We start from the raw sequence: 25543 nt of genomic DNA, 5'->3' as shown, positions 1-25543 counted from the left end.
AACTAGCAATATGTCACAGTGAGATGTTCTAAGAATGACATGAATGATTGGCTAGCAAAATATGAATATTTGTTAAATTGTCCTTGCCAAGCAACCATTAATGATAAACTTTGGAAAATATAATCTATTCTACTTTTCACAGCACTAAAACAGTTAATGAAACTTTAAAAATCATATCATGTTTTACTTTTCATGATGTTGAGTACTCTTACTTCCTGCTGGCTGTTGGAAGTATGTGATGGTTTTGTTTCCTTTACCAAGCATCTTTCCATATGCATGCATCACCAGTGAATATCTATACTCAGGCTTTAGGTCCTCTATGGTATAATAAAACAACTGGCCCTCTTGCTCAAACCATGTTGTATGATATTCAAATCCTGGCCTGTATCCACTAAAATGACCTGAGAATTTAACTATTTCATCAGTTATTGGGCAAGGATTTTTCCATGTGATATTTGCAGCTCTTGGATTTAATGAGTCCACTTCCAGAACTCTTGGCCCATCAAGTGCTGAAATATTAAAAAAAAAAAAATAAGTTTGACACACAACTGTTCCTAGAAATTTGCTTTTTGGTAGTCTTAAAAACAAAATTGTCAAAGTATTAATGTCATTGTAAAAAAGATTTAAATAAAACTGTGTGTTCTAATAACAGCAGAGCAATTAATAAAGAGAAGCAGAAGAAATTGTAATTTTCTCACAAAAACCTGATCAAAGAAAAGTAGAGGACATATAGAAATTTACCTATTGCCATAAGCTATTGCACACATATTGTGGCATACTGGTTAGTCTTGCAAGTTTGTGTGGTGCAGGTCCCTTGTTTAAACATGAGCACCAGCAGTTATTTGTTATTTAGTATTTATCATTTCTGGAATTTTCTTGGAATATCTTATGTTTGTAATGTGTGTGTATTCTGGATTATTTGAGGCTTGTATAGTCACCTAAGGTCTCCCTCTAGGAGTTAAGATCTGTTCTGTTTTGTATGATAGTGTTCACAATAAACATGCTTTCAGTTATAATTGTTGTAGTTCATTTATGACCCTGCCTTTAAATACAGGATTGACTGTAGTTTCAAAATGATGTTTTGTGGAGACACTGGGTACCTCACAACTTTCTACATCACTGTTGCTCCAATTGGGCAACATAAAACCCATCGGCCACATGGACAGAAATTAAAATACAAGCAGTACATCATTTCTAAGATCTATCTATTCATGTGCCAGATGAATTCCAAAACAGCTGCAATTTTGCTGCACCTCAGGCATTCATCAGTGTTTTCCAAAGACACAGGCAGAAAGCATTCAACTGAGGTGCAGATATAGCAAGTGGGATATCATTATGTGCAGTATATAGCAAATGTGTACTTTTACTTGGATAGCACAGCCCATAGTGATTTGAGAACAGCAAAGAGAAGGGCAATATCAGGTATAAATACCTGGCTGAACTGAAGAAACCCTAAGACAACAATCATCAGCAAGTCTGCTTACCAGAATAGATGAAGAACAGCACTTACCATCATTAGAAAACAACACAGTTGTACATACAGAATGTTTTGGCCCTATGCCACTTCATGACAGAAGCTGACAAAATCTCACACTTGATGAAAGGAACTGAGTTGCACAAGACATATATGTTGCAACGACAGAAGAACTCATCAAGTGGTGCCAGTGAATTCAGAGAGAGAAAGAGAGAGAGAGAGAGAGAGAGAGAGAGAGAGAGAGAGAGAGAGAAAGAGAGAGAGAGAGAGAGCGAGAGAGAGTTGGAGGTATGACTTCTTCTCAAATATGGTCCCTATGGCAATTGAGGAATACCCCCGTCAGGAGAGCTGTCTCATATGCCAGGTAGTAAGGGAATGATACAGCAGTGTATTGTGTCCAGAAATGTTGATCCGAGTACACAAGAGATAGCAGCCATGGATGTTGACTCCATACATAAGGGGGTAGTAAAGAATGTCAAAGAACAGGTGTACAGATCTTCAGCACTGATCTCTGCCAGTAATCAAACATGCCATAAAGAACAGATTTGGCTGACTCCACAAACAACTCAGCATGGTAAGAATGCAGGTACAACAAACTCCTTCACCAAGTACAACACACCACAGAAAAGTAGACATTTGGAGAATGGAGAATAATATGTCAGTATGTTGTCACTGTAGCTGCCCAGGACATGCATGCTACCGCAGAGAGAGAAGATGACTGTTCGAAAAATATCATGCCACAGGACATCAACAAAGACAACAGTCCTATTCACACCAGTTGACTGGAGATCTACATCTACATCTCCATACACACTTTATAGACCACTGTATGGTGCATGGTGGAAGGTACCCTGTACTGCTACTAGTCATTTCTTTTCCTGTTCCACTCACAAATAGAACAAGGGAAAAACAACTGTCCATAGGCCTCCACATGAGCCATAATTTTTCATATTTTATCTTCATGGTCCTAATGTGAAATGTATGTTAGTGGCAGTAGAATCATTTTGCAGTCAGCTTCAAATGCCAATTCTCTAAATTTTCTCAGTTAGATGAATATCTCATCACTGTAACCTGGATGACATCACTCCCCAACACCTCATAACAATTACCTATCACTGTACAGAGGTACCAAGCCTGGGTGCCAAATTCACGAAAAGCAGAGCCACCACTATGGATGTGAGACTGCCATGGATGCAACTCTTCCACAAATTAAAGTCATTAAGATGCCACGAAATCTCATTGGTGTCATCATTGACGATCTATCCAGGGCTTACATTACCAGTTAAAGACAACTATTTTTCAATAAGCATACAAAAGAAAGACTGCGTTGGGCAGTTGTTTGCCACTGAAGACATTGTTAGCCTGCTATCATTGATAACATGAATTCCAATCATCAGAGAAGATAATCAGTTAAACTATCAAGCTTTTGTCAATTGCAGAAAAGCCATACAGACTCACAAAAGAAAACTACATGGCAGTAATGAACAAAAGTGATGAGGTGGTGAAGGGTAAATTTCTGTCTCTAACTGCTATGAGCAGCCACAAGTCATTCCTCCTGAGATCTATGTAGGGGCAACTGAACCAGTCCAGGAGGGGCAGCTTAGTGTCATTAATGAAGAATCGTGTTCTGCTACCACACCAGACAATGCAGAGCAGGAAGCTATTGCTGAACTGTCAATAGGATCTGGCCTGATTCAGGAACAACATCAATGATTAATAGCTGTTCTGCATCAGTTTTTGGATGCTTTTAGATCAGGAGTAGAGAAATGACAGACCAAGCAGCCTGCAATAAGACATCATATCAGCAATCAGCCAACACTCATATATGGTGTCACAGGCTAAACTTCAGACAGTCTGGGAGGAAGTGGACAAGATGCTGCAAGATGAAATTGTTGAACCTTCAAAAACATTCATGTGAAGAAGAAGGATGGTACATAGCACTTCTGCATCAACTACTGATGACTGAACAAAATCATGAAGAATTATGTCTATCCATTGTCACATACTGATGACACACTAAACTGCTTGGAAGTAGCAAAGTATTTTTTCTATTATGGAGATACAGAAGGCTACTGACAAATGAAGATTGATGAAGCTGACTGGGAAAGAACTGTCTTCATAAATCCTGACAGCCTCTATGAGTTTAAAGTTATCCATTTAGACTTTGAAATGCTCTAGCCACCATTAAAATTATGACTGACAACCTGCTTTGATACCTTAAGTGGATGACATGTCTTTATAGTCTGAATGAGATGTCATTTTTTGAAGACATTTGGAGAACATCTAAGCTCGCTGATGACCATGTTGAAGTGTTTTCAGACTGCAGGTCTCCACCTGAATCCAAAAAAGTGCCTAAGAATTAAAAATCTCAGAGTAGGTAGTGAATGGTGATGGAGTTCATCCCAATCCAGAGAAGTTAAAAAGGGTGAGAAATTTTCCAAGTGTTTGGCACATTTGTGATATGAGAAGTTTTCCTGGAATGTGCTCATACCAACAGCAATTCATAAAGGACTTCAATATTGAGGCAAGTCAATTGCAAGAACTATTGCAGTGAGATACAAACTTTTCCTGGAACAGTGTTCAAGAAAGATCTTTTCTTGTACTTAAGGAAGTGCTAACATCTTCTCCAGTTGTGGTATTGTATGACATGAATGCTGAATGAAAACTTCACACTGACATGAGTGGATTATGAATAGGGGCAGTTTTAGTGCAAATTCAGGAGAATGCTGGAAAGCTGACAGCTTACACTTTCAGAGTACTCTCCAAGTCTGGGATTAATTACTATACTGTGCAAAGGAGTGACTTGCAGTTGTTTGGAGCATCACCAAGTTTCAGACACATTTATTTGGCAAACCACCCACTGTTATGATGGATTACATTTCTCTCTGCTGTGTGACTAGTCTGAAGGGTCCATCAGGTTTACTTGTGAGACAGGCACTTCAAGGGTATGCCATCGCAATTGTATACAAAAATGAACAAAAAGTCAAAATGCTGACTGCCTTTCAAAGAATCCTTTGGTGAAACACAGCAATGTGGATGAATTCACAGTCAATGCTGGATTAAAAGACACTGCTGATGAATGGAGGGATGATCTAGCACTGTGAAAAGTAATAGAAGGCTTGGTTGGAGGGGGAAGGACCAAACAGCAAGGTCACCTGGGATTCCTGAAGACTTCAGAGATAATCAGATGCAGGTATCACTGGCCAGGTCTTTACCAATCTGTTAGACACTATGTCAGCTACTATATGGAATGACAGAACCATGTGCCAAAATTATTTCCAGGGCATCTGGCACCAACCTGCCTGCAGCAAGGCCATTCTCTCGAATTAGAATTGATCTCTTTGGGAGGTTCCCATAGTCGACAAATGGCAATCAGAAGATAATACAGCTACAGTGACTACCTCAATCACTACAGTGTCACTAAAACTGTGCCAACCACTTAGATCTGGAAATTACAAAGTTCCTTGTAGAACATGTCATTCTGAGGAATGGAGCACCTTGTGTGTTGATTCCTGATTGTCAAAATATTTTACAGTTGTGGCTAGTATCAGAGGTAATTTCATGTTGTGACATCACTCACAGGATGAGAACCAGTGACAATTCACAGATGAATGGCCTAAAAAGTGCCTTAATAAGATGCTGGATGTCCTCAGTGTATATTGATGCTGAACAATGAGAGTGGGATACAATACTGACTGTAGTGACACTCACATACAACAATGAGAAAACAATAACCTAAAGCATCCACATCATTCTTTCTGCTCCACAGTTGCAAGCCGAAACTGCAATGGACACACTGTTCCAATTTCAGCTGGCTGATACTCACAATGACTATGTGAAACACCTAATTACCAGGACCAAAGAAGCAAGACAACTCATTCACATATGGACACTTGAAACCCAGTAGAAGGGCTGAGAGCACTACAATGCCTAGCATTAATTAGTGAAATACAGCCGAGGTTGTCACAAATAATGTTGAGGATTGTGACCTTCATCAGGAAGAGAAAAGCACATAGACATATGAAGCTCTACTACAATCCAAAAGTGCAGGTCAATGATGGGACATTCAAGGGACTTGAAGACTGACTTGACAGTTGTGAAGCATTGGTGGGAAGGGCTACCTCTGACGCTCATCACAATGAGGAAGGTGTAAAAACATGACCAGAAATACAGATCCATAGAGGACAGAGGACCACTGACAAGATCTATATCCAGGATGCTGTAATACCCTGCAATTAGAATTTCTCAAGCAGTCAATTTCTGCTTCTCCAGGAGAGGGAGCAATGCTGCAAGCTATGGGGCACACAGTGTGGTGTAGTGGTCCCTATTTGGCTGGGTGGCCATGTAGCTGCAGGCAATCTAATAAGTTTCTTCATAGAGTCAACATGTCTGTTACAGCTGTGCATGTGGTACTTAAATTTTACATGAATACAAAGAAGCTTGTGTGGCCCATTATTGTGACTGTACAATTTTTACATGTGTTGACTCAATATGATTAGCAAACTGTGTGTACTCAGGTCTAAAATGGCCATTACTGACAGAATTAATTAACAGGAATAAAAAATAAATAAATACCTTCCTGAATCACTGAAAAACATTACTGTGACTATGCAACAACACATAAAGATATAAAAATGTTAAGCATGATGTAAGAGGACAATTAAAACACAAAAGTGAAAATACAAGGATTGGAACTTTAATAGTGGCAACTATTAAAGTTCCAAGCCTTGTAGTTTATGTGGAATAGAAAACTGAGTGGTGTAAGACATGGAAGACAAGAAAGGAGGAGAAAGTGTGCTTACGGACTCCCCATGCAGGAGTGGCCAGTTGTAACACAGAAAGATGGCCCCTTTCCTGATATTAATGTTTTACCTAGAACATTGTTTCCATATGGTGCATCATTTTCAAAATACTTAGTTGTCTCAAGTTAAAATAAATACCATGTATGTATGTATATATTGTATGCTGTAGACTATAATAAGTATTTGTGTAGCTGTATCTCAGAAATATATATAAAATATCTTAAATATTTGCTTGTATTCTGTACATCAAATCAATTGATTTGAAAACTACATGTAATGAGATCAATAAATCATATTTCACTATAGGCTCATCATTGCATGGAGGTATTACATGAATACTGCTCTCTGGACCATGTGCAAGCAGATGCTGTGGTCATGGTGATTGCATGGCTTCTCAGTATCCATGAGAAGTTCAATTTTAGCCATCTTACACGCACACACACACACACACACACACACACACACACACACACACACACACACACACACACACACTGTATTTAGATGCACTTGGTTTTAAAGTAAACAAACACTCGAGTTAAGAAAGATTTAAAAAGAGACACAAGCTGAGCTTTAGATTGTGGAAACATGGCAACATAAACTATAAGGGTTGTTCAGAAAGTAAGCATATTGTAACTATAACAGACTGTGATTTTTTTGTTTTTGGATAGTTGGTAACACTGATTGGCACAGAGGGATCCCCTGACTAGAAAAAGTATCACAGGAAAATGGTAGCACATAAACATACTCTGTAGTGTCCAGTTGCATGAAACATGTTGGTAAGAAATTCCACCAAATGCGAGTCACATGCTGTGATCCACATCTTACTTTCAGAAGGAATAACACCTATCAAAATTTTTTGTGAATCAGAACTGTTTACACTGGCCAGAGTGGCTGAGCGGTTCTAGGCGCTACAGTCTGGAGCCGCGTGACCGCTACAGTCACAGGTTCGAATCCTGCCTTGGGCATGGATGTGTGTGATGTCCTTAGGTTAGTTAGGTTTAAATAGTTCCAAGTTCTAGAGGACTGATGACATCAGAAGTTAAGTCCCATAGTGCTCAGAGCCATTTGAACCAAAACTGTTTACAGTAAAGGTATTATGAACAGAATGAGTGTGTTTAAGTGCAGACAGAACGAATGTTCATGATGAACAGAGGAGTGGATGACCTTCCATTCTGAGTGATGAGTTGGTGCATAAAAAACAGGAAATTGTCTGTGAAGACCACTGATTAACAGTGAATGAAATTTCTGTGATGTTTCCACAACTCTTGAGAATTCTCTTATTTGTGATTCTCATATAAATGCTGGGATACTGGAATCAGTGTTTAAGGTGGGTCCCAAAACTGCTGACAGTGCAGCCAAAGAAAAATCAACTTAGTAGCATACGCAAGTTTCTTGAGTAACTTGAACCAGAAGGTGAGGATTTCCTGAGCTCTATTGCGACTGGATATGAAACACGTGTGGATCATTATAGGCCTGAGACAAAAGGACAGTCATCACAGGGGCATCACACTGATTTCCCACCTGGCAAAAAATTCAAAACCACAATTTTGTGCAAAAAACTGTAGCCTCAGAGGTTTTGGAGCTAAAACGCTCTTAATTCATTTGGGTGGGACATTTCAGACCACCTGCTGTATTCCCCTGTCTTGGCACCTTTGGATTATCATCTTTTCACCTCCCTGATGGTACACATGTGTGGAATTAAATTTTCAATTGACAAGCAGGTGCAGAAAGAGGTTCTGAAATGGGGGAAGGATGTGGAAGGAGAGTTCTTCAAATAGAGCATAAGGAAGCATGTGCCACATATCAAATCAAATGGTTCTAAGCACTATGGGACTTAACATCTGAGGTCATCAGTCACCTAGACTTAGAACTAAGTAAACCTAACTAGCCTAAGGACACCACACACACCCATGCCTGAGGCAGGGTTTGAACCTGCGACCGTAGCAGCAGTGCGGTTCCAGACTGAAGTACCTAGAACCACTCGGCCACAGCGGCCAGCTGCCACGGCTCTCTACATGCACTGAATAGGTTGGTGACTGTGTAAAAAAATAGTCAACAAGTGTATCAACAATAATCTGTCACTTGGTTTAAATATAATTTCTACAGAAAAATTTAAAAAAATCTAGTACACTTACTTTCTGGGCATGCCTTGTAATAAAGAACAAAATAGTTACAGAAAAACTAACAGAGTCCATACGGAGCCCTGCTACATCTATCTGCATCATTTCAGAAAATGATCCCTATCCCTAGCTAAACCCCAGCCTCACATCCTGTACCTTAAATGCTGCCTAAGCCACAGAATCCCCATTAATGGGCTAGTTATAAAAATTCCCTTGTCTGGATCCCATCCCAACTTTCACAATGACTTCCACTTTTTCAGATTCTGCCAGTCTGTGTCCCTTACAAACTTGGTACTGCAGAAACATATCTCCAAGGCACAGGCATCCCAGAACCAACTATTCTCCCTCTGAAAGATATTTTTACTGTGCAATTCCAACTACATATGCCAGACCTCCAAATTGAAACCCTTGTGCTCCAACATTTGGAAGATCACTCCAGGCATTACCACCACAAATTTTCAAACTTGTTGACATCCTACTCCCTTCTTAGAGCACCAATACCCATCAAACCCCCACCAACCCACAGTGAACCCCATCATCAACCTCTCATACCACCCAGGCTCTGCCTCGCTGATCTTTTAAATTTGCCACATTCTGTAAAATGCCTTCCCAACACCCCACAAAATCTGGAAACGAGAAAAACCCAAAATGCTGTTGTTAACCTTTCTGCCAAAAACCTCAATTCTCCAGGTTCTATTCAAATACCTTGCCTTCAGCACCACACCCAAGTTTGACAATGATGGACTCATCAAAGACTTACTCTCTCCTCCTGATCCCTACAGTGGAAACACTTCCTTGCTACCAACCCCTCCAACCAAAGCCACCCTAACCCCAACACTGAACTTTGCCTGCCCCAGTTCATACCACCATCCAATCATGATCCTCCTCCTCCCATCTAACCATACTCCCCACTATCACCAGCCATGAATTCCTCACCTCCAACCTGGCATCACCATCCTTCCCCAGGTCCCTTTTCAAGAATACTAATGTCTCCACAGAAGAAAGGACAGACATCCACAATCTCTGACCAGATCTTGCAGACAAAACCTCCACCACTGTCCTGATGAATCACAGTGACTATCTGGCAGAAGGCTTACTCCAAGTGTCTGAGTCTTCCACCTACAAGATCTGCCATAGTGACCCTCTCCCAGAAGTCCAATGTAACCTCCAATCTCTGCTGAAATCCCTAGGCTCATACCAGAATCTCTCACCTGAGGCCATCTCACTCATCCCAGTGATGCTCTGCACATCCACCTTCTACAAGCTCCTCAGAATCTACAAACTCAACAGTCTTCAATGCCCCATTATAGCTGGTTTTGTGCTCCCAGTGAAATAATTTCCACTCTTACCAAACAGTAAATCCAACCATTTGCCTGAACCCTAGATACTCACATCAATGATACTCCTACACTGACTCTCAACCCACTCCACCCCACTACCACCTGGATCCCTACCCATTATTGTTGATGCCACCTTCCTATAAACCATCTCCCATGCCCATGGCCCTGTCACTATCAGACACTATGTTTCCCAATGTCCTTCTGACTCCAGACTCACTACCTTATTCCTCATACCACCTTACTAACTATATCCTCACACACAACAAATGCTCCTTTGTGGTGAAGGTATATAAACAAATCTGTGACACAGCCATGATCACCTGCAAGATACCCTCATTTTCCAATGCATTTATGGACAATCTAGAGGAAATCTTCCTAGCCTCTGAAAACCATGAACCACTTGTCTGGTTCAGGTTCACTGATGATATCTCCATGACCTGTGGTCAAGGCCAGATACCCTATCCTCATTCTTCTACAGCCTCAACACTTCCTCTCCCATCCACTTCACCTGGTGCTCCTCAACCCAATGTGCCAACACCACAGACATTGGCATCTATCTCTCTGAGGGCTCCATCCACCCTCTGTCCACATTACACCCATAAGCCATACATACCTGTTTATTGACAGCTGACACTCCTTACATACCAAAAAATTACCTCATCACTATGGGTGACATACCTGCAGTAGTGAGAATTGCCTTGCCTAGCAGCTTAAGGCGTCACATACACATTCACAGACATTAGCCCCAAAACAAAGATCACAAACAGATTTTCCATGCCATATTCTCACATACCCCTAATCCTTTCACTACACCCTAGAATCAGCTAAAAGGAGCATCCTCCTCATCACCCAATATTACCCTCAAGTGGAAAAGGCTTTGTTTATGTATTTATCATGAGGGGGTATCCTACCCAAGATGCTTCCTAACCCTCTTAAAATGTTAGTCCATCACCCACCCAGTCTACACAACATCCTACTCCATCCCCATGTCACTCACACTCCCAATCCCTTGCCACAGGGTGCATAATCCTGTGGAAGACAGGTGCAAGACCCCACTTCAGCCATGTGGCACATGCTGCTACAGACTTGTCAGAAGCTTATCCTATTCCAACAGAGGCAGTGCCACCTATGAAAGCTGCCATGTCATATACCTGGTCTGCTGCAATCACTGCACAGCATTTTATGGGGGCATGGCCACAAACCATCTGATCATCAGAATGGTTGGCCACTGCCAGTCTGTGGTCAAGAATACAGTTGACCAGCCAGTGGTACAAGACACTGCTGAGTACATTAAGACAGAGTTCAATGGCTGCTTCACAACCCATGCCACCTGGATCTTCCTCTCAGTCCCAGCTATTCTGAACTACACAGATCATTGTTATACTTGCAACACATCGTACCCTCCTGTAATCCCCCTGGCTTTGATCTCTGTTAACCCTGCTACCCCACTGTACCCACACCCTCGACATAACTTTTTACCCTTCCTCTATCCTGTCACCCTCTCCCTATCCATGCCTCCATGTCATATTCATCACAAGCCACACCTCACTAGCTCTGATACCGGTACATCAAATGCCCAACCTGTGCACCTGTCAGTCCTCCCTCCCACATTCGCAGCCTGCACACCCACTACCTCCCTCCGAGCTGTTAGCACCTGTTCCCAATTCTTCCTCCTACTTCGCACTTCTGTTTTCTGTATTGACTCAGTTTGTTCATTAAGGATTTTATGAGGTGACTTTAGCTTGTGACTTTCTAGCTATTCAAGGAGGTACATCTGTAAACTCTCATCAGCTATGTGTAACACAGAAATGTTGTCACTGATTGCCTTAGTAAAACACTTTGTCTTCTTATGGAAATCTGTTTCCCAAGGAAGAAAGAAAAAAATTAAGTGCCATGTTAAAACTACAGCATAAGATAATGTATAGACTAAGTGAAAAACTGTGTTTCTGATGCTGTGCACTGTTACAAATGTGGTAAAATATAATTTTTCAAGGTGTTTAAATAGCATGGTATTTTTCTTTAGTATAGCGTATGTACAATCTTGTCTACTGTCCTTATTTCTGTAAACCTGCGTGTTAATTGACATAGGTTATTAGTGTGTATCACTATTATTACATCAAATTTTGTTTTCTCTGTGTTTGAGTTTATCTGCAACATATGGTTACTATTGATTATCTCTTATCTTTTGCGTAATTGCACCATTTATACATAAGGGTGCCATCAGAGTTGCATACTTTGAATATTTCCCTGCACAGTTGTCTTATGGCTTCATCTTTTGGGGTAACCAGCATCTATCAAAAAATTATTTCATAACTCAGAAGAAAGTTATATGCATTATGATTGGTGTTCATCCAAGACACTCCTATAGAAATCTGTTTTATAAATTGCAGGTTTTTACACTGATGTCCCAGTATATCTTCTGCCTTATGTGTTACATTAATAAAAGCCACTCATGTCTCAAAACCAATAGTGAATATCATGGTCACAATACCAAATCAGAAAAGTGCTTATATAGTAACCAGACAAACACTACCTTTGACAATGTCAGAAAAAAGGATAGATTGCTACTCACCATAAAGATGGCATATTGAGCTGCAGGCAGGCACAATGAAAATACTGTTACACATTAATCTCTCTGCCAAGCGTTTATCAAAAATGAAAAGCACACATGCATTCGCACAAAAAAGCACACCTGACAAGCATGTGACTGCTATCTCTGGCTGATCAGGCAAGACTGAATCAGAAAAGTATTAAATGGGAGCAACAATCCAAAGTAGAGTGGGCAAGGAGAAGGATAGCAGTGTATGGGTGGGTGAAGAGGATACAGCACTGCCTGGCAAAGTGTGCCGGGGCTGGATGGACGGTGGCAAAACAAGGCTTCTAAGTGCAGTACTGGGAGGCTGTGCAGGAGTGAGCAGGGTAGGGGGGGGGGGGGCAGGACTGGAAAAGAAGAGGAGAAGAGAAGGGGGAAAGATTGGTGTTTGCACTGGCAGAGAGCAGTGCACAATGAGGCTGAGGTGATGTGAGTTGGGAGGGGGGGCATGATAGGATAGAGAGGGAGGAAACCATTGGGCGGAGTGGGTGAAAGCATACCATATTTACTCGAATCTAAGCCACACTTTTTTTCCGGTTTTTGTAATCCAAAAAACTGCCTGTGGCTTAGAATCGAGTGCAAAGTAAGCGGAAGTTCTGAAAAACGTTGGTAGGTGCCACCACAACTAACTTCTGCCATCGAATATATGTAGCACTACACAAGCATGCTTTGCAGGCACAAAGATAAATACTGGTGCCAAAACCTCTGTGTCAGTAAATAAATTGAAAAAAAAGGTGGAAGATGAGCTTTTTTTCTCTGCCCAGAGTTTCGACCACTGCATTTTCATACTTTATCCAACAAAGTAAATACAAATTCCTTATTTTTCATCATCGAATGTAGCAGCATTTCAATGTACTATGAAAATCCAACTGGCAAGACTGTTTGAGATGTTTGTCAATACGGCCAACTCTACATTCTGAATTTTTTTCCTACCTGTGAAAAGAGATGGTTGCTAATAGGATCTTTTATGAATTGTGAATCATATGCAGTATTCCCTTCACCATAAGAATAATATGAATATAAACATTTTGCCATGTATTCTTTCGTGTTTGCTGCTATCTCATTTAAATCCTGTCTGCCTAATAAACTATGAAACTAGAGTGAGACAACAGTAAAAGTGGAAGAATATACATACCATGTCATGTTTATATACGTATTATTCTTATGCCTAATAGTGATACAGTCAGAAACGAAGCATGGTAATTGACTAGATTTATAAATCTAAGATGACTCTAATTTCTGTGCAGAATGTAATGTACTAAAGAGACGTCTGCAAAGATTTTCAAACAGAGAAAAATTTTCAGTAAACTCTTGTTCAGAACATCTTATATCATATGCAGTCTATTATTTGGTTGTTGTTGATCATTATCAAAGAAAGCAGCATTGTAAGTAACAACAAATAGCATTCTCTTGCCATTGTTTTGCTAATGAGACGATTCCTCTTTTCTTTTTTTTAAATTGTAAGCTGCGGGAGCATGCACAAAAGCAAGCCATGCCACAAGCGGAAACCGTAAACACTCATTATCATAATGTGACAAATAACGCATGACACAGTACAGTAATGCATTTTCAGCTTAGAGTGATGTAAACACCTATAACAAAGAGAACAGCACTTATCAGATCAAAGAAAAATAAGCAATCGATTCAAACCAGACAAAGCACATGAAAAAGGGAGGGTACCCATATAAATACAGACAGAGTGCCTGATGCATAGCAATTGTTACCTGGTAAAGCTTAACTGCTAAGCTTACGACTCCATCCAAACTACTGTAGCTGTATCATCATTCATTCGACCTAAATTGTGTCTCATATTACAATTGACCAACTTTGTTTTGATTTGGAGGTGGGCCTAAAACTTTTCTCTCCCCTTGAATTTTGAGTCTCAAATTTCAGGTGTGACTCAGATTTGGGAAAATTTTTTTCCCTTGATTTTGAGTCTCATTTTTCAGGTGCAGGTTAGATTCGAGTAAATATGTAGGTTGAGGCCAGAATGATTGCAGGATGAAGAATATGTTGCAAGGAAACTCTCATCTGCACAGTTCAGAAAAGCCAGAGCTGTGAAGCAGCCATTGAAATCAAACATGTTGTGTACAGCCAATTGTTGTGCAATAAGGTGGTTCACTTTGCTCTTGGCCACAGTTTAGTGGTGGCCATTCATAATGCTGGATAGCTGGTTGACAGACATATCATTATAAAAGGCTGAATAATGATTGCAAGGCTGGTTTCACAGAAGGCCTGTCATTGACAGGTAGAATAAGACTGTGACAGGACTGGAATAAGAAGGGATTGTTGGGTTGAATGGGCAGGTTTGCACCTGGAACTTCCACAGGGATATATGGCAATGGCAATGGGTTGGGACTGGGAGGTGCATAGGGATGGACTAGGATGTTGTGGAGCTTGGGTGGACAATAGAGCACCAGTGTATACTGCTATCTTCCCTCTTCCTCGAACCATTACAGATTGTTGCTCCTGTTCGACGTGTTTCAGTTTCAGTCTCTGAGCAGCCAGTGACAGTGGTCATGTGTGTGTGTGTGTGTGTGTGTGTGTGTGTGTGTGGTGTACTTTCTTGTTTGAATGCACATGTGATTTTCTTTTCGGATGTAGGCTTGACTGAAAGCTTAATGTGTAACAGTCTTTTCATTCTGCCTGTCTGCAACTGAGTATGTGATCTTCACAGTGAGTAACAATCCATCCTTATCCCAATATTGTTGATATTCCAACATGGACTTTTCATTGTTTATACTTTATGATTGCATTGAAAGGAAAAAATTCCTCAGGCATGAAACTTTTCAATGCTCAAACTAGAGACATAAAAAGTTTTGCTCTTGAAACACTAAAATTCAAAGTGCCAGTCTTAAGAATACCTGTTGCCTGTTGCAAAATTTATTCTCTCCAGATACGGAATTTTTTAGCGCGAGTGACCATATGTGTGTGTGTGTGTGTGTGTGTGTGTGTGTGTGTGTGGTGGGAAGTGTGGGGGGAGGGGTGTAACTATTATATAACTGAGATGTTGAGATGTCCCATTTAGTGCAAGCATAAATATAAACTATTTGTGTTATCAATGACATATTGATTTTGAAGTATTATGACATTACTAAAATCAATGTCAGTGTCTCATAGCGTACATGTAAATCTTAATTCTGGCATCTTTTTGTATCATGTATCTTATTTATTTTCATATGTAATGATGTTCAATAATGAATCTATCATATTGGACTCTCCTGCATCTATTACTGTAAACTTTATGAAAAAATTGATGTTTGTAAATATTGTAAAAACACTGACTCATTCCATACCCTAGTGACACTAATGCTAGTGGGATCATCAGAAATCACAAAAAAATAAAATAATTATTACTTAAAATTGTGGATTTTGGTGTCAATGGTAAATTTGTTAGAAATTTTAATTATTATGTATAAATTATGTCTAACATCATAATAAAGTATGACCTTTGCTCAAATATATACCAAACAAGCATACTGTTCATGACAGGCAATGTGAGAGTATGTTTACTGTAAACCTAAGTGCACATAAATACTGTTTTTGAGTGTGTGTGTGGGGGGGGGGGGGGGGGGCTGTGTGGGTGGGCGTAAAATATCATTCAATCACCATGACCTTAGCATCTAGCTGCACATGATTCATAAATTAATGTTCCTATAAACTTCTTCATCTGATGGTGAACCTGTACTGGTACAAAAACTATTTAATGGTGCAGTAAATTATATTAAATTGAAAAATTACTTGGTTGCAGAGAATACCTCCGTAAACTACCATAAAAGCTTCTTTCACACTCATTCTACCTACTACTGTGCCTAAGTTAATTATTCACTTAATTTGGACTGCTTTGCCAGCACAAACTGTCTTTTTGTAAGTGCTCTCAAGAAGAAAGCTAGTGCATAAGCCGAGGTATTATGTTTAACACCTGGTTTGTATGCTGATCCAACATTACGCAGATTCAATATAGAGTCATGAATTGCCTTTACATATTCCAATATCCAATTACAAATCCAAGAAATTGTATAATTATCAAATATGAGAAAACAGGGGGGAAAAAGATTGATACAAAACAAATATATCACAGTGTATGTCAAATGAGAGGAAAAAAGCTGGGTGAAACACTTCAAACTTTCACATGCTTAGACACTGACTGTTACTGTTATCATTTCTGATCAGATTTATTGATACTTAGATCTGAAATATTTTAGTTTCTCCCAAGAAATTTTTTTTCCTAAATTAAGAAGCCCCTGCTTACAAAAGTGTCATTTCTTCATTTGTATTTCTGTTTACCACAGATTGATAAGCATAAATTAATTTTATCAAATTATAAAAATGGTTCCTCCACACTATAAATGAAACATATGCCACACAAAAGGCCACAAGTATAAATACCCGTAATATCCAGAAAAATAAAATAATAAATGTTGTCTATTATAAGATCATGCCATTTTATGTTTCCATATTAGTATTACAGTTGCTTCAATAATCCAGGTTTATTTTATCCTTACCAATTGCTTTTGACCGAATATTGGTACAGATGTCACTGCCATTGCCAGCATTTGTTGCTGCAAGTACACACACTGAGTACACAGAATAAGGCTTCTCTTCTGTAAACTGGTAATCCACTGTATTTGGAGATACACTGAAGCTATATATTTTGCTCTCTTCCTTAGGGCAATCATCTGAAATTTCTACTGGTCTCCAAAATGTAATGGTCACATAATACATCTGCAATATACCATTTGTGCATAGTGGTTGTTTCCATGTTATATTGAAATCAGGTGAAACAGTCAAATCCTCTGGTATACCTGGAACTGATCAATTCAGGACGTAAGCCTTTTTTTTTTTTTTATTTTTTTTTTTTTTTATTTTAAAGTGGTTCAGAATTTCAGGTGATCATAGATTAGTAAGATCCAAAATAAAACAGACACAATACTAGAAGGAAATTAACTAATCAATGAAGATATCAGTAATGTATAGTACAAGCATTTATTTAATAAAAACAACATGTACAACATGTATGAAATTCCATTAAGCAACAAATCTGACAACCTAAAAAAGTTAAGGTTTTGCAGATTGACAGTAATAGATGAAAGGAACAGTTATTCAATAAAGATTTTTATGTTATCAGCAATAGACATTATAGCACACCTGAAAAGCAGTGACGGTCATGTAACACTACCTACAGAAAGGTGGCTAAAATCCGGAATTGATAGCAGTGAGAGTTTTGGTGAAAAGTTAAGAGTGTATTGAAATGATAGGCTAATAGGAAATGGAGGTGATGTACTGCATATATGATTGTTTGGCCATGACTCAATATCAGGTGTGGGCAAAAAATTGTAACTGGACCGTTCTATCAATCACCAGACTTACTTCCTTATGAAAAAAAAAAACAACTTTACAGAAAACCTCAGTTCACTAGCATTCCTCAATCATACTGTAATCTTCAAAGGAGATTTTAATTATCCAAAAGTGAATTGCAATAATTATAGTCTTGTTGTTGATGGCTGTGACAAAACATCCCATGAAATGTTACTAAATGTCTTCTCTGGGAAAAACCTAGAGCAGATAGTTCAGAACCCCACTCATGGTGGACATACACTAGATTTATTGGTAACAAATGGAGATGACCTCATTGAGGATGTCCATATCAAAACTGGTGTCAGTAACAATGAGGCAGTTACAGCAATGATGATTATCAAAGTACAAAGAGCAACTGAAACAAGTAGAAAGATTTATACATTCAGTAAACAAAATAAGACACAGTAGTTTCATATCTCAATGAGAAACTTCAAACTTTTAGTTCAAGACAGAAGCATGTAGAGAAGCTATGGCTTAAGTTTACAAGAATAGTTGACCATCCACAGGACAACTTAATTATTTAATTGGATAGATAAAAAATCAACTCAACAAACTGTGGCAGAACACACTCATAAAAGACTGTTGTAATTGGAAAGCTTTTAGAGCCAGTGACTCCTTTTTCAGGTAAAAGAGTTGAAAGGGGAGGGAGAAGGGTGAAGGAAAAGGCAGGAGACTTACTGTACAGGATGACAAGGAAAGACTGATTGTTGGAGAATGCATCAGACAAGATTTGAAAACCTGTGAGCTTAAAAGTGGAAGACAGGGTAATATGCAGACAGAGATTACTGCTTAAACATCATGATGAGTTAATAATAGTGAAAATCTAAGTGCATTGTACATTACAAAGGTGGGAGGGGGCTGTAAAAATAGATGGGAAAGACAATGAAAGATGTAGAAATCTAAAACAGAGTGAAGCAAAGAGTAGTTGTAGTGAAGAAATGCTGAGCCAGAAGAAATTAACATAAATTAAGTCCAGGTGGGTGGTATGAATCAAGGACATGTTGTAGTGCTAGTTCCCACCAGCAGAGTTCTGAGAAACTGGTGTCTGGGGAAAGAATCCAGATGGCATGTGTGGTGAAACAGGTGCCAACATCACAAATGTCATGTTGTGGAGCATGCTCTGCAACAGGCTATTTTGAGTTGACAGTATACACTCTCTACCTATGCCCGTTCATCCTAATCAATAATTTGGTGGTAGACATGCCAATGTAGAAGGCCAAACAGTGTTTACATAATTGCTAGTATAACATGTGTTATCTTGCAGACGGCTCTCCATTTGACAGTATATGTTTTGCCGGTTACAGGGCTGTTATTGTTGACGATAGGAGTACAACTTTATGTGATATGAAGAACACAGTCACTGTTGTAGTACACATAAAGAAATAGAGACTATTGCATAAGTGATGTAAAACAGATCAGAGGGCTATAGGTAAAGAGATGTTGAATGAAATGCATTTGGTTGTCAAGAGAGCAATGAGTGAAGCCTTCAGTTACTATCATAGCAGTATATTGCTGAAAGATCTTTCAGAAACTAGAATAAACTCTGGTCATATGCTCAAACATAATGTGGTGTCTTGAACAGCATGACCTCCTCCATGCTAACCCCTGTGGATTCAAAAATCAGATAATGTGTTTCCCAACTTGTACTTCTCTCATATGACTTTGAATCATGGCAGCCAGATAGATGCAGTATTCTTTGGTTTATGAAGAGCAATTGACTCAGTACCATATGAATGTTTGCTATCAAAAATATTATTGCATAGAATATGAAACAAAACTTATGAATTCGCTGAGGATATTTTGGTGAGGAGTATGTAGTAAGTTACCTTCAATGGAGAGTTATCAACAAATGTAGAAGTAGCTTTGAGTGTGTGCCAGGGAGCTGTGTTGGGCCCCTCAATGTTTGTCTTGTATATAAATGATCTTGCTGACAATATTAATAGAAATCTAAGTCTTTTTGCAGGCAATGCAGTGATCTATAAAGAAGTACTGTCTGAAAAAATCCGAGCAAATATTCAGTCAGATCTAGATAAGAATTCAAAAGGGTTTAAAGTTTCACAACTTGTTTTAAATGTTCAGAAATGGAAAATTGTGCACTTCACAAAATGAAAAATCCAATGCATATAATATCATTGAGATACAACTGGAATTGCTCAACTCATACAAATAACTGTGTGTAATAGTTTAGAGGGATATCAAATGGAATGTTTACAAAGTCTCAGTCATAAGTAAAGCAGGCAGCAAACTGCATTTCATTGGTAAATACTAGGGAAATTTACTCAGTCTACAAAGAATACTGAATTCAAAACACTCATATGACCCAACCTAGAATGCTGCTCAAGTGCACAGGACCCATACTAAATAGGACTAACAGAGGGTATTGAATGGATACAAAGAAGGGCAGCATTAATGGTCATAAATTTGTTCAACCCATGTGAGAGCATCATGAAGAAGCTGAAAGAACAGAACTGGCAGACATTTGGAGATGGAAGTAAACTGTCACATGAAAACCTGCCCATAAAGTTTCTAGCACCAACTTGAAGCGATGAATCTAGGAATATATTAACCCCCCCCCTACATACATATCACTCCCATAGGGTTCACAAAGACAAGTTTAGACTAATTACACTGTACACAGAGACATTTCAGCAATCACACTTCCTCCAAAATCCATATGTGAACAGAATGCTTGAAATCCCTAATAATGTGTACAATGGAAAGTAACCCTCTGTCTCAGCAAGCAATATCAGGTCAATGATGGATAATGCTGAATTAAACAAAAATACAGTTAATTCCTTCAAGAGAATTTCAGTACATAAACTGCAAATATGACAAGAGAGACACTTCAAAATAATAAGAATATGAACGGAATAAAACACAAACATGCACTGGGTAGACAAAAGGATACACAGTACATGTAGCAGCAAATGTCAGCGACTCAAGAACTGAAGACTACTATGGGCTATCCAACTGTATTTTAAAACAAATTATAGACATAATAAGTCATCTCCTATGCTACCTTATAAACTTGATGTTTCAGGTAAGTACATTTACTGACTGCTTAAAGAAACTGTTGTTACATTGGAGTATAAAAAGGCTGATACAGAATCAGCATAAAATTATAAACCTATACCTGTATTAGCAATACTATCTAAACTCAATGTGATGATCATGAAGGAATGACTAAATCCTTGTTTTGAGAGCTGTAATGTCTTTCACCAGACCCAATATGGATTTTGTGATGGTCAGCCCATAAAAAAAGCATTGCTGGATATTTGAATAATATCATTTTAAGTTAAAGTCACATCATTATGAAGCACTAAGATAACTAAAATGCCACTATTCTGATTACCTAAAATGATTTTATCCAACTTGATTCTGGCTGCAAAAGTCTATGCATTTATATTAGTTCAGATTATTGTTTTATCTGTCTTAAAATAATCTGGACAAAGGCAGCATATGTGGTCACTGATTTGATAAAAGCCTTTGACGTAATATTCTTGTAAATAAACTTAAGCAATATGGAATAACAAAGACACTGGCACTATTAAAATATTATTTATCTGATAGGAAATGAACAATCATAATTAAGTCAAACCAAAAAACTGAGGTTGTCACAAAGCGGAAGGAATAGCTAATTCACAGGATAAATTAAAACCATTTGGTCAGTTGTGAAGTAAGTGTCTCATCAGCAGCACAAGGTCGACAATATAAAGTCAGTTTGCAGTAAAAATATTTCTGTTACTGATAAATCAGATATATGTACAGTATTTAAAAATCATTTTCTGAGCATTGCTGGTGAATTAAATAAAAATTTAGATTCTATAGGAAATCATATAACTTTCTTGGCAAATACCTTTCCGAGATTGATGTCTGAAATACTCCTCTGTTATACAGACAAGAGGGATATTGAATCAATAACCAAATCACTGGAGACTAAGGACTCCCATGGTTAATATGGAGTGTCTAGCAGAATATTAAAGTACTGTGCTGCACATGTTAGCCCTGTATTTAGCTATATTTGTAATTTTTCCTTTGGGAATGGTCAGTTTCCCGAGAGATTAAAGTACTCATTAGTAAAAGCACCTTATAAAATGGGAGATAGGAATAATGCAGATAGTTTAAGATTTCTGTGCCATCAGTGTTTGCTAAAGTTATTGAAAAGGCTGTGTATGTAAGGATAATTAATCATTTTATTTCACACGATTTGCTATCAAATGTATATTTTGGCTTTAGAAGTCATTTAACACCTGAAAATGCTATATTCTCTTTTCTCTGAGAGGTACTGGATGGGCTAAACAAAAGGTCTTGAATGCTTAGCATATTTTTTTTATTTAACTAGGGCATTTGATTGTGTGGATCACAAAATATTGCTCCAGAAGTTGGAGCATTATGGAATGCAGGGAGTAGCTCACAATTGGTTCACCTCTTACTTTAGCAACAGGCAGCAAAAGCTCATTATACACAATGTTGATAACTGCTGTGATGTGTGGTCTGAATGGGTACTGTCATGTGGGGTATGCCCCAGTGATCGGTGTTGGGGCCACTCCTTTTCCTTATTTATATAAATGATATGCCCTCTAGTATTACGGGTAACTCTAAAATATTTCTGTTTGCTAATGACATTAGGTTGGTAGTAAAGGATGTTGTGTGCAACACTGGTTCAGTTTTAAATAGTGCAGTACATGACCTAAGCTCATGGCTTGTAGAAAATAAACTAACGCTAAATCATGGTAAGACTCAGTTTTTACGGTTTCTAACACACAGTTCAACAAAACCTTATGTTTTAATTTCACAGAACTGGCGTATGGTTTGTGAAACTAAACAGTTCAAATTCCTAGGTGTTCAGATAGATAGTAAGCTGTTGTGGAAAGCCCACATTCAGGATCTTGTTCAAATACTTAGTACTGTCATTTTTACTAGTCGAACGGTATTAGAAGTGAGTGATCGTTCAGCATAAAAATTAATCTACTTTGCTTATTTTCATTCACTTATGTCATATGGTATTATATTTTGGGGTAACTCTTCCCATTCTAAAATGATATTTTTGGCTCAGAAATGGGCAGTTCGGGCAATAAGTGGTGTAAGTTCATGAACCTCTTGTCGACCCCTGTTCACAAGTCTGCAATTTTGACATTGGCCTCTCAACATATATATTCCTTACTGTCATTTCTTGTTAACAATATTAGCTTATTCCCAAGAATAAGCACCTTTCACTCAGTTAATACTTGGCAGAAATCAAACCTGCATTTGGATCTGGCTTCCTTAACTCTTGTGCAAAAAGGTGTGCAGTATACTGCTGTTTCCAGTTTCAGTAATCTACCACTTGAATTCAAAAATCTTAGCAGTAATCCATGTGCTTTCAAATCTTAACTGAAGAGTTTCCTCATGGGTCACTCCTTGTATTCTCTTGAGGAGTTCCTTGAAAAATTAAGCTGATTCTTATTGTACTGTTGATTGCATTTACTTAAGCTTATGGACTGACATTTTTCATGTTCATAAACATTTATTTTTATCTGTTATTACTTTTATGTTGTAATTTCATGTACTGACACATTCCATGACCTTGGAGATTTGGTCCTATGGAACTTGACGTGTAAATAAATAAATGAGTACTTCAGGGATTAGTGCTCAGACCAATTTTTTTTTTTTTTTTTTAACATTCTGCCTACAATGGAGTAATTTTTGAAGACATCATTTATAACTTCTTATAATGGTGTAAATATAATGGAGCAAATGAATTAACTCATTATGGACAAGGCATCATCCTGATTTCAAGTAAATGAGTTAAATTTAACCTCAGCAAATATGAGAGTGTAGTATTCTCCTTGAAAGGGAAAGTAGTGACTGTAATGGGAAAGAATCTGTCAAATTATTGGGTGTCCATGTTAACATCAAACTGAACTGGAACACACATACAAATAACTTATACAGCAAACTATCATGTGTGTTGTACCTCAATCATAAATCAAAAACCCGGGTTACTGGAAAACAACTACTCCTCACATATTATGGCTTTTTCCATGTGAATCTTAACTGTAGTGAATGATGTGAGGTATTTCTGCTGGAGACAGAACAGTTTCTTTGGCTGGAAAAAAACATCTGTTGCATGTATTATCTGTGAGTCAATACTTCCTGCAAAAGGTCTTCATTAATAACAAAATATTCACTATTCTGAGTTTATACATATTGCACACCCTTCTGCATGCCAGTGACAGTTGGGATGAACATGCCATAAGTACACATTCAGTCTTATATAGCCAGGAATCCACTAGCCATAGACTATACAAATTGCCAGACTGGCACAGGCTTGAATTTGAATGTGTTCATCTTCAAACATTTTACATGTTATTGGTGCAATTATTTATGCATAAAACTAAGAGACATAAAGAACATAAAAATTTCATGATATTTACATCAGTGACACATTGCCACATATGTAGCAATCACAATTAGCAGCACAGCACAATGCAGTGCAGTGGAGTGCAGTGCAGTTTGGTTCACAGGTGCATCACCCATGTGTCACACTGCAAGTATTTTATTTTGCACAGATAAATTAGTTCCACACCAGCCACCAGGAACACTGTGTTATGTCCATTACTCTGTGCCATTTATTTTTAGAATATAGTTTTTTTCCATGTTCTCGTTTTGTCCATGTTAATTCTTAAGAACCTTTTTTGTACTGAGTTCTTTAGCGATCAGTCAACAAGTCACTTATTCATTTTTGCGTGAGTCTTGTCTTGACATATGCTGTGCCTAAAAGATGTCCTGTATTAATTGCCCAACAAATAAATAAAGATCTTGTTATCCCAGCATTGCAGATATTGTTGTGTGTTATTTATCACAAACTAGCTGGCTAACTGGTTGAATGGAAGAAAACCTAGCCCTATGGCCAAAGTGGTGACCCCAACATGAATTATCACCTGCCTGATGCACAAAATAAAGTGATACTGTAATCTGATGGAAAATCTGACCACAACTGACCCTTCTGTGTCCAGACTTGTCATTAAACTACCACCCTTTTGGCCTCACAATCCAGTGCTATGGTTTGCGCAAGTTTAAGCTAGTTTCTTTTACTTTGTAATAGCTGCTAAGTTCCGATGCAGGAGGACATTAGAGATCATAAACCGTGACAGTACTTGTGGCACCTGCAAAGTAAAACTGACGCTGGTACTGTGTCTGACAGCCTGCTGAGGACCATCTGGAGCTATCGGTTGCCGCCAGCCATCAAAGCAATAACAGTGTTGCAGTCAGAAACCCCTTTAGACATGGTGGTGGAACTAGGAGACAAGGTACAGGATGCTATCTCACCTGTGCCAATTAACATAGCAACTGTGCAATGCATGAGCATGTCAGCCACAGTTTTGCACGCCGACTATGATACTCTGATGGCAAAGGTCAATATGTTGACACAACAGATTAGCCAATTGATGTCTCAGTGTAACAGCAACATGATTGTGGCTGACTGAGATACCAGAAGCTCTCACACAGCAGATCATCAACTGCCTCCTCTGTGCCTGTGGCTGAAATGCAGCAGGGGATATGGTGGTGTCATAGAAGATTTGGTGATCAAGCTGGTCGCTGTACCGAACCCTGCACATACACAAATGCCAGCAGTGATCGGGTGTAGACGCTTCATCTGATTCCCCATCTGCAACACAGCATCCGTTTGTGAGTGACCAGTGCACAGGCAAGAAATATTTGATTGACACTGGCTCTGATCTGTGTATTTTCCCATGAACTATGTTACACTGGTGTAGGCTGCATACGTAATTCTGTCTAGCTGCTGCAAACAATTCTTCTATCGTGATGTATGGTACACATTATTTTGAACTAGTTTTAGGCCTGCACCG

The 25543-nt window shown here is 38.6% G+C and overlaps 1 protein-coding gene across 2 annotated transcripts in view; it reads right to left on the bottom strand.

Annotated features, from left to right (window-relative positions):
* Positions 1-25543, bottom strand: part of LOC126412247 (phosphatidylinositol phosphatase PTPRQ-like) — a 452520-nt gene that overhangs the window by 203588 nt on the left and 223389 nt on the right. For both annotated transcript variants that reach the window (XM_050081743.1, XM_050081744.1), the window contains 2 exons: positions 16838-17143; positions 213-509 (listed from right to left, as the gene is read on the bottom strand). In XM_050081743.1, the coding sequence (XP_049937700.1) occupies positions 213-509; positions 16838-17143 (603 nt within the window). The remainder of the gene's footprint in view (positions 1-212; positions 510-16837; positions 17144-25543) is intronic.

Source organism: Schistocerca serialis, chromosome 7 (genome assembly GCF_023864345.2).
Source record: "Schistocerca serialis cubense isolate TAMUIC-IGC-003099 chromosome 7, iqSchSeri2.2, whole genome shotgun sequence".
Taxonomy (NCBI): Eukaryota; Metazoa; Arthropoda; class Insecta; order Orthoptera; family Acrididae; genus Schistocerca; species Schistocerca serialis.
This window is presented reverse-complemented; position numbering and strand designations above follow the sequence as displayed.